We start from the raw sequence: 13,478 nt of genomic DNA on the forward strand, positions 1-13,478 counted from the left end.
ATCCAAATTATTGGTACACTTTTCTACCACTCAGCTCTACTTACTCTTCTCTAGCTACAGTAACTTTCTTGCTGTTCCTCAAATGTTCCAAGTTGTTTTACTTTATTTAGGGTCTTAGTACTTGTTCCTTATACTTAAAGTACTCTTCTTGATTTTGGTTTGAACTTATACCTTCACTTCTTATTTGTCTGTACTCAAATGTCATCCACAGACAGGTCTTCTCCTCTTAATACTATAGTTAAAATAACTTCCTTTTCCCCTTAGTTGCTTTAGTAGTAGTAATAACTGCTCAATAATGAATGAATGATGAATAAATTTTTGACTCTGTTTTGCTTTTAGAAAACTACGAAACAGTATACCACTAAGTTGATGGTGTCCTGTTAGCTAACTATCTTATCTTCTGGTCTGAACAGCTGACTAATTCATAGTCCTAGGTATGAGAGACCTGAAACTCCCTAAGCTAGCTCTTTTGCTAATGCTTGTGTTCTAAACTTCAAGAATATCCTGCCGATAATGGAGCACGCATTGACTTCCAAAGCAGTTCATTCTTCCTTTAGATGGCTTGAACTATTAAATGGGGGTGGGGGAGGAGCATGAATTCTTTCAGTCCCACTGTTGTTAATTCTTTCACTTTGTATTCAGAATAAGTTTAATAACTCATACATTTTTTTGACAATAGCTGTATTATCTTACCCTCTTTCTCCAGTTTAATAGTCTCAGATCCTTCAACCCCATTCAAATAGCATTATTTCAGGTTCACTCAGGTGGGGCCAGTCCATGGTAAAGTGGAGGGTCAGAGAAAAAGAGGAAAGTCCCCAATGAAATGGAGTGATACAGTGGCAGCAGCTACGGGCTCAAATATAACAATAATTATGATGGCACAAGACCAGACAGTGTTTTGCTCTGTTTTGCATTGTGCACCTATGCGTTAGAACCAACTAGACAGCACCTTACAACAACAAAGTCTGTTTCATCTCACTGATGTCTAGAATATCAATCTCAATACTTTCCATTTCAGTCTTAATGATTTCCAAATTTTCAAAATTCATACTTTGTACAATCCACATTCTTATTATTAATGGATGTTTGCAGTTGTTTTCTTATTTTGAGTTGTGTCTCATCAGCAAATGAAGGTTCTGAAAACTTTGCCCTATTTGCATTATGGAGGTCAACTCTACTTGAGTAGGCAACTCTTCCCTAGTTTGATTTTGAATGCCTTCCAACTTGAGGGTTTCATTTTCCGGCATTATATCTGACAGTGTCCCACTGCTGTTCATAAGTTTTTCATGAGCTTACCAGTCAGAAGTGATCCACCTTTCTTTCTTCTTAGTCTTAATCTGGAAACTCCACTGAAACCTGTCCACCATGGGTGACCCTGCTGGTATTTAAAATACCAGTGGCAAAACTCCAGCATCACAGAAACACAAAATCCACCATAGTACAACAAACCGACAAACAAGTGGTGCAATCTGTACCATAGAGAAATAAATAAATAAAGTGTAATTAGAACTCTACCTATCACCCAGCACTCCTGATACTGCAAAATTTTCTAAGTACAGTTCCTTTTCATTAAAAATAGCCTTCTGTTGCCTATTGAATACAAATGGGCATTTTCTTTTTAATCTAATCTGTGTTTTTCTCCTGTAATGATCTAGAATGGACTTTCTAGAAAGATTAAAAGTATTTCATTAGAACATTCTATTTGACATTTCAAGGAACTTGTTTATTTCTACATTAAACTTATGTGATTCATTATTAGTTATTTTCTCTCATATAAAGTAATTTAAATGTGATACTTAGAATAATTTTTTTCTCTAGTTTGTTTTTTCTATGTTCTACTGATAACAGGTTCTGAAGGACTTACAATTAATGTTGTTGTTGTTGTTAGGTGCTATTTACTTGATTCTGACTCATAGGGACACTATGCACAACAGAACGAAACATTGCGCACGGTCCTGCGGCAACCTCACTATCGTTGCTACTCTTGAGCCTACTGCTGCTGCCATTGTTTATTCTTGGACAAAATTTATATATATCTTTTTATGTTGTCATTGTTACTTTCAAAGAAATTTACTCTCTCAAATGTACATATATATTCTCAGCCCTTACTTAGAAAAGGGGAAAATGCCTTTTCTAGATATACCCTTAGACAAGCCTTCCTATGTACCATAGGTTTGAACGCCCTACTCTGGTTCCTCTCCAGCTTCATCTCTCCCTATGGGGTCAAGAGATTAGAGTCAAGGGGGCATGCCAGCCCATCAGTTGTGACCTTCCCTCTGTTCTCTGCCCACATAGCTCTGAACCAACTTCCTGGGCTTGTGTGAGCCTCTTCTCTATATCCATTCTCCCAATAGTGGACCACAGGGTATGTACTTCTTGGCCTAACGGGCAATTCAGAGGCTGCAGTTTGATGAAGAATATAAATGGAAATTGCGCATGCCACATATGCATTTGTAGACCCCACTGTATTTTGTTTTTTTTAATGGGGCAAAAAGTAGAGTGGGCTGCAAGCTAGAGTCTAGACTCTGACTCTACACCACCATAATAATGAATTCTGAAGTAGAATTCTCCATGGAAATCTAACTTCCCAGTTTGTTTCAACAATACGTTTGTCCAGGAAGGGGGATAGAAAACACTTTAATCCTCTGTTCAATTTATTTATTTATATTTTTTAAGGGTTTTATTGTGGATTGAGTGAAAGTTTACAGGGCACATCATCAGTTTCACATTCAACCATTCATATGACTTGTTTCATTACATTGATTATAATCCCCTCCATACATCATCAGTTAACAACAGTGTTTCTCTCTATCCTCTTTAGCTTTTTTTTGTTTGTTTGGGGGGTGGGGTGGGGAACTTTGCCTTTTTGGAATTTACAGTCTCGGCTTTTAGGGAAGGTTTTTACATTTATCTGTGGATATCCAGGGCTCATGTATGCGATTACTAACAAGCATAACTGAATAATCAGATGAGGGACATTTTGCTATGTCTGCTAGGTGGCTAAAGTCTGATCCTCAGAGCCTATGGTTTGGCTGTCTGCAACGCTTGTGTTCAATTTATTTTTAACTTTTCACTTTTAAACATATGGCATAAGAACCTCTAGTTGTAGTCTTGCCCTTCTTATGTTAAATTCAGGTGTTTTCAAGAACTGATTTTTCAGCAACTCCCCTTTTTCTTAATGTTTTTTTCCATGTTTCAGACATTTTCAACCATAATATTAAGAACCTTATTTTTCTTCAAAGGTACAGCAAAACTTTTCAACTCCATAGCCATGCTCTGTCTCTACAGAGTGACACCAAGTCAGCTCTGTTGTGATTCTTCTTAAATGATTTTTCCAGATACAAATCTATAGGACATTACTCATAAATGCATATTGCCAATTCATTAAGCTTTCTATGTGGTGTTTTTGTTTTTAGCTGTATATGATGTAGTGGAAGAAAAGCTAGAAAATGAGCCAGACTTCCAGTATATTCCTGAGAAAGCCCCACTAGACAGTGTCCATCAGGATGACCATTCCCTGCGGGAGTCAATGATCCAGCTAGCTGAGGGTCTTATCACTGGAACGGTCCTGACACAATTTGATGTAAGTAATATTACTGTATAGAAAAGGTATTTGCCCATTTTGCATAAATGATTTCATGGGGTTTTATTCGTATTAAATAATATTTCATTGTGAGTCAGTTGAAAGCTTGCATAGCAGTTTTAGTTCTCATTGAATAAATTCTACACAGGTTGTTCGGTGACATTGGTTACATTCTTTACAATGAGTGAACATTCTCATGATTTCTATTTTCTGACTGTTCTGTTTCCTTTAATCCAGTTTTCCTGCCCCCTTACATTCTCATCTTTGTTTTAAAGTCATTGTTGATTGTTTGATCTCATGTAGGTGGTTTCGTTTCATGGCTTTTTAACTGGCTAATTCTATTATTTTTAATAATTTACAAAATAAGATAATTCCTAGAATTATTATAGTTGACATAAGGAATTTAAAAAGCAGCATTTTTTAAGCTGCTCCCAAGATTCTAGTTATAGTTACATAAATAGATTTCTGTTTTAAAGTGAGGGTTAAGGAACTTTTATACATCTGTCATCAAACTAAACTTTTCTTCTGTTCTTAAATAGTTTTAAGGACAGATAACAGATGAGAAGAGGCTACTATATACTTTAAAAATATCCTGAGTTAGAGGAAAATAACTGTTTTATGTTTGAAGTCCATATCTTGTCATACTTAACTGTTCACTAATTTTTGTCAATGAAGTTGACTATTAGTAATATTTGTTGTATGGAAGTACATATTACAGATATGTTTTGCTAGAAATAGAGCATTTAATGCATGCCAGTTTTTCTTTTGAAACTTCTTGGTTCATATACTAAAAAATCCCAAAAATAAATGAAAGCTAAGTGTTTTCTGACAAGTGCAATGACTCTGTAGGATAAGTACTGGACTACGAGCTATAAGATTGGTGGTTTGAGCCCACTAGCTATTCTGCAGGAGAAAATTGCAGCTTTCTGATCCCATGAAGATGTATATAGCCTCAGACACCCCATACATGGTTGCTATGAGTCATAACTGAGTCAAATGGCACTTAACTGCAGATTTGCTATTCAAAATTTTAGGTGTATTTTTACTTGTTTTATCATTTTTCAAAATACGTTATATAATTCATGTCAGAAATTGTGCAAAATTCAACATGCAAATCTGATTCTGTACTCTGCTGGCCTAAGGTACAAAGATATTGAGGATTCTGTTAAGGGTCACTTCAGTGAAGCAAATTTCACAATAAAGTGAGTCACAGAAGTTTTTCAGTTCCCCAGTGCTTATAGAAGTTATATTTTTACCATATTGGAGTCTAATTCATGTGCAATAGCATTATGGAAAAGTTTGAAATATTGTGAGAATTACCAAAATGTGATACAGAGAAATGAAATGAGACATGCTGCTGGAAAAATGGTGTGAAAAAGTCTTGCACGAAATAGAGTTTTCACAGACCTTCCATTTGTTTTTTAAAAACAACTGTATCTTTGAAGCACAATAAAGAGAATTTTAATAAAAAGAAGTATGCCTGTATACCATTGTATAGGTGAGGTAGTATTTGGGGAAATTTAAAGAAACAAAACAGAATTTAATGGTTTACTGGGTTTGTCTAATTTTTTTTTTTTTTTTTAAAGCAACTATATCGGAAAAAACCTGGAATGACAATGTCTTGTGCAAAATTACCTCAGAACGTTTCCAAAAATAGATACAGAGATATTTCACCTTGTAAGTGTTGCCTCTGAATATAATGTTGAGGTTATTCACTGTAGCACAACTTTATTTAAAACTTTCTTTCTTTTTCTTTTTTTTTTTCAGATGATGCTACCCGGGTCATTTTAAAGGGTAATGAAGACTATATAAATGCAAATTACATAAATGTAAGTTAATTTTTATTATGCCTTTGTCAGGTGGGATGTATTCAAGATCATATTTTACTCTCATGAACTTTTTAAATTTTTGGAATGAAAGCTGTAGTTACAAAACTGAGATCGATTCTTTATTTGACGTGAATTCTTTTTTATTTAAACCTTGAAACTATAAGTGCTTCAAAGACTAAAATATAAAAGTAGCATTGGAGAGATCGGGGCAAGATGGCAAGCAGAGTGGACAGACACACTGAGCCCACCCTCTTCAGTAAAGGCATGAGAGAGCGAGTGAAATATATCCCGATGGTGACCTTGGAACCATGACCATCAGAGGACAGGACAGAGAGGTGGATTACATGCTGACTAGAAGAGGAAGCTGAACAGGAGCAGTGAGAAAGACGTAAAAGGGTGAACTGTTAGCAGGTGTTCCATGGCATGGCCATCTTGAGCTTTTACAAGTGTGTGTTGATACAGTGACCTGCGGGCACAGGCTGTGGCTGAAGGTTGGTGGAAGGGGTGCACTTCTTCCTTGCTCCAGTGTCCTCCTGGTAGCCGGGGGGCATGGCTAGTCCCCCACCCTCGCCAACCCAGCGACCAGTGGCATCCATTCCTATGCAGCCTCGGCTCTGCATAGGGTCGGGTGCCGCTTCCGGAGGCGCGTGAATGCACCCTGAACTACACTACACAAACTGTGAACAGAGAAATGCGTTCACACTTTCAATCTCTACCATATCCACCTGGAGAAAAGTGGTGAGTGCCTGAGAAAATACCAATGTACAATCATTAACTAAATATAAGTATTTCTGAATGTTTAGCCACTGAAAACCTTATTAATAGCAACAGAACATTGTTAGACATAGTGCCAGAAGATGAAAACATTGTGGACAGTAGCTGAGCATTGTCAGATACAGTGCCGGAAGTTGACTTTAATGACATAAATGGAGCAAAGCTTTTGAGACCTTCATTTACTGATAGAGCACAACTCACAATGAGAGCAAATAGCTACAAACTCCATTAATGATCCAAACATGGAATGTATGAAGTATGAATCTAGGAAAATTGGTACTTGTCAAAATTTAAATGGAACACATAAAGATTGATATTCTAGGTGTTGTTAATTGCCATTGTCAAGTCTTTCCAACTCATAACAACCATGTATAGGATTTCCAAGGAATGGTTGGTGGGTTTGAACTGATGACTTTGAGGTTAACAGTCTATTGCTTATGCTACAGCGCCACATCAGGACTGCATCGTAGGTATTACAAACTAAAATGAACTGGTGTTGGTCATTTTTAATCCAACAATCATGATTTCCTATACTGGGAATGTCAAAGAAGAATGGCATCCCATTCATCATCCAAAAGGACATTTCAAGATACAACTTGAAGTATAATAGGATTAACCATACTCCTAAAAGGAAGATCAGTTAATAACAAAATTATTCAAATTTACACACCAGCCACTAAAGCCAGTGGTGATGAAACTGAAGGATTCTACCAATTTCTTCTGTCTGAAATTAATTAAACTTGCAATCAAGTTGCATTTATGATTACTGGCAGTGTTACAGTTGGAAACAAAGAGGAGGAAGGATCAGTATTTGGAAAATACGACCTTGATAATAGTAATGATGCTGGCGATCACATGATAGAATTTTGCAAGGCCAACAACTTACTCATTGCAGATACCTTTTTAAGCAATAAAAAGGTGACTATGTACATGGGCCTCACAAGATAGAATACACAGGAATCAAACTTGACTACATTTGTGGGAAGAGACTGTAGAGAAGTTCAGTATCATCAGTCAGAACAAGGTCAGGGGCTTGAAACAGACCACCAATTGCTATATCTTGAATATATTCCCACCTGATTTTAGATGGTATCTCAGGAACAGATTTGATGCACTAGATGCTAATGACTGAAGACCAGAAGTGTTGTGGATAACATCAAGAACATCCTACAGGAAGAAAGCAAAATGTCATTTAAGTGACAGGTAAAAGGAAACTTAGGCAAGATGGTGGAGTAAACAGATACACTGAGCTACCCTCTGCAACAAAGACAAGGGAGATCAAGTGAAATAGATACAGATGATGATCCTTGAGCCTTGGGCATCAGAGGATAGGACAGAGAGTGCTGACTGAATGAGGAAGCTGAACAGAGCAGTGCGAGAGAAGAAAAGCAGTCAGACTGGGGGCTGGCATGAACGCAGCTATCTTGAGCTTTTCATGAGCTGCTGATAGAGTGGCCTGTGGGCACACGATGCCGCTGGAGGGTAGCAAGACGGAGGTAAAAGTTCTCCCTTATTCCCACACCTTCCTGGTAAACGGGACTGTGGCCAGTCCTCTCCATTGCCAACCCAGTCAGTAGCAGTGGCGCCCCCTCCTGCTCTGCTTCTGGCTCTTCTTTCTTGATGATTTTGAGATCCCCCTTTTCAGCTTCTGAGATGGCAAACTGGTCAATCTTCATCCATGTTAGGGTTTCATACAGCCTGTTTGCAGGGTCCCATCCATTCATTTGTTGCGAGTTACAAACACAACAGCTAAAAGAGCCATACCAAGTAATTTATTGCACTGCAGACAGCATGTATCAAAATGTTAAATACACATAAACTGTAATCCAGCATTTTCATTCCTAACTGTTGCCCATACAAATATATTTCTGCATATGCAGAAATCAAACCATAAAAGAAGCTAGGTTTACTGAAGTATTCAGTGCAGCCTGGTTTATGGTAGCAAATAGATTAGCAGCAACTTGAATGCCTATTAAACAAATTATAACATTCCTACAGTTTTTGTTAAGTGTCATCAAGTCGTTTCCTACTCATAGCAACCCTGTATAGGGTTTCTGAGGAGAAGCTGGTGGGTTTGAATCGTCGACCTTGGGGCTCAAACCAACCTTGCAATCCAGTACATTATCCTGCATTGCCACACCAGAAACTATAAATAAAAAATAAATGATTATTTCTCTATTTACCCTTTGATATTCCTTGAATTACCATTTGTATATGTCGCCTACTTCAAAAAATAACACCTGTAAAAGTAGTTACATAAATTGTCAAGCATTCATAATTTTACCTCTTTTTAAAAAGGTATTCATTTAAAATATTTTTACATCCTTCAAAGTTATTTTATCCAAGCTAAAACAAATGACAGAATTTTCAGATTCTCAAAGATTTTGCCAATAAACTGTTTACTAAATATTTTTAATTTAAATTCCTGTTTCTACTAATTGAAAGATAAATATGTATAACTATGAGATGTTACTAAGGAGTTTCTTCTAAAACCAAACACCTTGAATAAGTGAGATGCTCAGCCTGGGAGCTCAGGAACATAGTCAGCTGGTATAATTTAGTTAGTCACCAAAGTTATTCTACATCCTGCTTTGGTGAGTAGGACCTGGGCTCTTAAAAGCTTGTGAGTGGCCATCTAAGGTGAAACAATTAGTCTCTCCCTGTTTGGAGCAAAGAACAGTGAAGAAAATCAAAAGATTCATGGAACTAATGGATCCTGTGAACCCCAGCCTCCACAACCCTGAGAACAGAACTTGATGGTGTCTGCCTATTTCTTGTGACTACTCTGAAAGGGAATCCTGGATAGAGAGAAAATCCTTGATTGAGTGGGAGAAAAATGTGGAACAAAACTCAAAATCATGAAAAAAAAAACAACAGACTTTTTGTTCTGATAGAGAATCCCCAAGGCGATGATCCTTAGATGTTTCAAGCCTAGAATTGAACTCACCTCCTTGACTCAACTTTCAGTCAAACAAGCGTGGGTCTATAAGGTGAACAATAGCATCAGGGAAGTATGCATTCCTTAGAATAATCAGCCAGGGATAAAACTCAGAAGGCCAGAAAGAATAGACAGACGAATGGAAGCAGTAAATTCAGGGAGAAAGGCGGAAGAGTGCTGTTACAATGTGGAGATGGCAGTCAATGTCACAAAACAAAAAGTGTATGAATTGTTGGATGGAAGACAGATTTTCTCTGTAACTTTTACCAAAATAACTAAAAGTTAAAAAAGAAGCAGTTTCCTCTACGTTTAAATATATTATTTTTTTTTGCACCTCGATCATAGCAAAACATTAACTATGCAAAAGATTATATTTATATCCTTTTCTTTTTAGATGGAGATAACTTCTTCCAGCATTATAAATCAGTATATTGCTTGTCAAGGGCCATTGCCACACACTTGTACTGATTTTTGGCAGATGACTTGGGAACAAGGCTCTTCCATTGTTGTAATGTTGACCACACAAGTTGAACGTGGCAGGGTAAGTTATACTTGAATCTTACCCATTGTTTGGTCTTTTTGCTAATTACGTTGCATATATATTTTACCTATTTAAGTTGAATAAGTCTTTTCAGTTTCAGTTAAGTTTAAGCTTCATTTTTTATGGTATCATGATGACAATTATCATGCTAAGTGCCTAAAATTATTATTAATACATGATAAATGTGATATAAAATGAACCATTGTTATCATCCAGATGTTGAATGGATTAACGTCTGTCCAATACTCTTGCAACTTAACAATAAAATGTCCAAAATAATTTTAAATGGGCAAAGGATTTCAGTAGTTATTTTGCCAAAGAACATATACAACTGGCCAATAAACATGAAAAGATGCTCAAAATCATTTAGCCATTAGGTAAATACTATTCAAAACCAAAAGAAACCACTTAATATCTAGTAAAATACCCAAACTAAACTACTGCCATCGAGTTGATTCTGACTCAGAGATTCTATGTGTGGTTTCCAAGGTTATAAATTTTTGAGAGCCAAAAGGCTCATCTTCCTCCCTTGGAGCAGCTGATGGGTTGGAACCAATGACTTTGTAGTTACTTTAATACCCAGTTGTTATTGTTAAGTGCCATCAAGTCAGTTCCAAATCATAGCGACCTTGTATAGGGTTTCCAAGAAGCAGCTGGTGAGTTTGAACTGCCAACCCTGTGGTTCACAGTCCAGTGCTGATCCTATAGCACCACACCAGAAGTTTGGACTCCTTAATACCCAGTTGTTGTTGTTGTTTTTGTTAAGTGCTACAGAGTCGGTTCTGACTCATAGCGACCCTGTACAGGTTTTCCGAGGCTGTAAATCTTTACGGGAGCAGAAAGCCTCATCTTTCTCCCACAGAACAACTGGTAGTTTCGAACTGCTGACCTTGCGGTTCGCAGCACGATTCGTAACCACTACGCTACCAGAGCTCCTTTAATACCCAGTAGGTCGGTTAAAATAAATAGTAGAGATAATAGCCAGTGTTGGCAATGATACAGAGAAAGTTGAACCTTATATATTGCTGATAGGAATAAATCATAGATCTGGCAGTTCCTCAAAAGGTTAAATTTAGTTTCTTTATAAGCCTCACAATTCCATGTAAGTATACCTAAGAAAATTTAAAATACATGGAAACACAAAAACCTGCAGATGAATGTTCATAACAGTATTATTCACAATTCCCAAATAGTGGAAACAGCTCAAATGTCCATCATCTGATGGATGGATAAATAAAATGTGGCATAGTCACACAATTGAATATTGTTTTGTAATAAAAAGGGATCAAAGCCCGATAACATATTTCAGCCTTGAAACCATTATGCTCATTGAAAAGAACCACTCTCTAGAGATGAAATATTGTATCATTCCATTGATATGAAATGTCCAGAATAGGCATGTCTATAAGGACAGCAAATTTATTTTGGAGTGTTTGGAGTGGGAGGATGCAGACTGAAGATTAAGTTTCTTTTGGGGTGATGAGACTATTAAAAGTGATTGTTATGGTTGCAAAACTTGTGTATATATGTTAAAAAAATACTTGTATCTTTTATTTTTGTAAGTGAACAATTAAGTACTTTTAGTTTATTTACAGAGTTGTACACACATTACTGAAATCAACTTTAGAACATGTTATTTTCTTAAAAAGAAACATGTACTTATTAATAGTAACTCCTTTAGTCCATGTTTATCTACTTTCTGTCTCTGTGTTGTTACTGTTAAGTGCCGTTGAGTCAGTTCCAACCCTGTGTGGCAGTTCTACTCTCTCCTAAACAATTGTCATGATACTTCAGAATTGACTCAACAGCAATGGGTACTAAACATCTTAGGAAAGAATAGTTGACAGTTATCTAATTATTTTTCTTTGGGGAAGATTTTCGTTGTTAAGTGCCATCAAGTCAATTTCAACTCATAGCGACCCTGTATAGGGTTTCCAAGGAGCAAATGATGAGTTTGAACCCCTGACCTTGTAGTTCTCAGTCCAGTGCTTATTCTACATTGCCACACCATGAGTCCCTTCTGTCTCTGTAGATTTGCCTATTCTGGACATTACATATCAATGGAAACACAAAATGTGTCTTCATATAAATGACTTCTTTTACTTAGTATGATATTTTCAAGATTCATTTGTATTGAAACATGCCAGTAACTTAATTTATTTTTATTGCCAAATAACGTTCCATTGTGGAGCCCTAGTTGGCACTGTAGGATTCCACAAGGTTGGTAGTTCAAACTCACCAGCTGCTCCTTGGAAACCCTGTACACAGGGGTGAGGAACCTTCTTTCTGCAAAAAATGTATAACATTATTTGCAGGCCATACAATATTATCAACATAAAAATGAGCCTGCTATTGGCTATCTAAAATGGTGGTGGTGATGTACCATGAGTGGGGGGTGATAAAGGCACTAAGTGACTGGTTTACAAGGTTTCAAGAGGGACTTTAGTTTAAGAGTGTTGGTGGAAAGGTAGAGTCCCCACTGAATAGTTTTCACCTTGTCTAGATGGGTCTGGTAAAAAGAGATGGGGATAAGATTCTTAGGATTCAATAGTGAGTAATTGTTTTCATGACTAATTTTACTGTCACAATTGTAAAGGTAGAAATTTTATAACAAAAACAGGGGAGTAGTTAATCTTACAGTCCAGAAACAGAGGACCATAGGACCATCAAGGGAGAAGAGCACAAGTGGAATGTGAGACCCTATCCAGAGAAGCAGTGACACCAGAGATGGAGGCAGAGATGAGGGCATGGAGAGAGGGAGCAGCTGAGGACTCTGAACTCATGAAAAGAGAGGGACTGGGTGCTGACAGCCAGGATGCAGGCTTGCTGAATGTGCCCTTTGGTTGTTTAAATTATTAGATAGTCCTGAGTGTTTTTGTGTACATCCCTCCCCCCTCCCCCCAAAACAAAACAAAACAAAAAAAACCCCAGAAAGATTGGAAGCAAATACTGTCGAATGATGATACACGGAGGAGATTGTGATCATTACAATGAAACAATGGTATAAAGCCGATGTTCTCTTACGTAAACTATCACTCAGTTCACAATAAAAACTTAAAAAAAAAAATTAGCCTGCTATATTTGGTCAAACATTTAATGAACCTCATGCCTAATGTGATGGCTGGAACCGTGGTTGCCTTGGCAGGGCCAGACCAAATGATTTCGCCAGCCTTATACATCCTGTGGGCTGGACATTCCCCACCCGTGCTATACAGGGTTGCTGTGAACCTGAACTGACTCAACAGCGCTTAACAACAACAATTTTCTGTTGTATGTTGGTGTTAAGTTCCATTGAGTCAATTCTGTATAGGGTTTCTGAGGAGTGAGAACTGGTGGGTTTGAATTGCCAACCTTGTGGTTAGCAGTTCAGTCAGTATCCTACAGTGCCACACCAAGACCCCACTGTATAGATACACCATATGCATACATCCTCCTCACTCATTGCCATGATTAGGTTCCAAAGACCAGGTCCTTTTTTAGAAGTCAGCATTATGGAAAAACAGAAGCATGACTATCAGATCACAAACTGAAGGATGAAAAAAAAACATCAAATTACATCATGAAATAAATGCTAAGCCACTGAGAATCGTGGCCCTTAACTATCAACAGCCAATGTTGTTCTTGCCTCTCATTTTGGTGTTTCTTACTGCAAGATCTGCAGTTAATGTGTGAAATAATCACATAATAGATTTTTTTTTCTTAAATGTTTTATTGTGAATTATGTGATAGTTTACATGGGAGAACATTAGTTTTACATTCATTCTATCTTATATCATCTCATTGCCATGGTTACAGTCCCCTCCATGCAGTCCT

General features: G+C 37.2%; 1 protein-coding gene across 1 annotated transcript in view; it reads left to right on the top strand.

The window, feature by feature from the left end:
• PTPN4 (protein tyrosine phosphatase, non-receptor type 4 (megakaryocyte)) overlaps positions 1–13,478 on the top strand; it is a 222,426-nt gene that overhangs the window by 188,064 nt on the left and 20,884 nt on the right. The window contains exons 19-22 of the mRNA XM_006868745.1: positions 3,417–3,583; positions 5,170–5,260; positions 5,351–5,412; positions 9,519–9,665. Of these exons, the coding sequence (XP_006868807.1) occupies positions 3,417–3,583; positions 5,170–5,260; positions 5,351–5,412; positions 9,519–9,665 (467 nt within the window). The remainder of the gene's footprint in view (positions 1–3,416; positions 3,584–5,169; positions 5,261–5,350; positions 5,413–9,518; positions 9,666–13,478) is intronic.

This window comes from Chrysochloris asiatica, unplaced genomic scaffold, assembly GCF_000296735.1.
Source record: "Chrysochloris asiatica unplaced genomic scaffold, ChrAsi1.0 scaffold00123, whole genome shotgun sequence".
In the NCBI taxonomy this organism is placed as follows: domain Eukaryota; kingdom Metazoa; phylum Chordata; class Mammalia; order Afrosoricida; family Chrysochloridae; genus Chrysochloris; species Chrysochloris asiatica.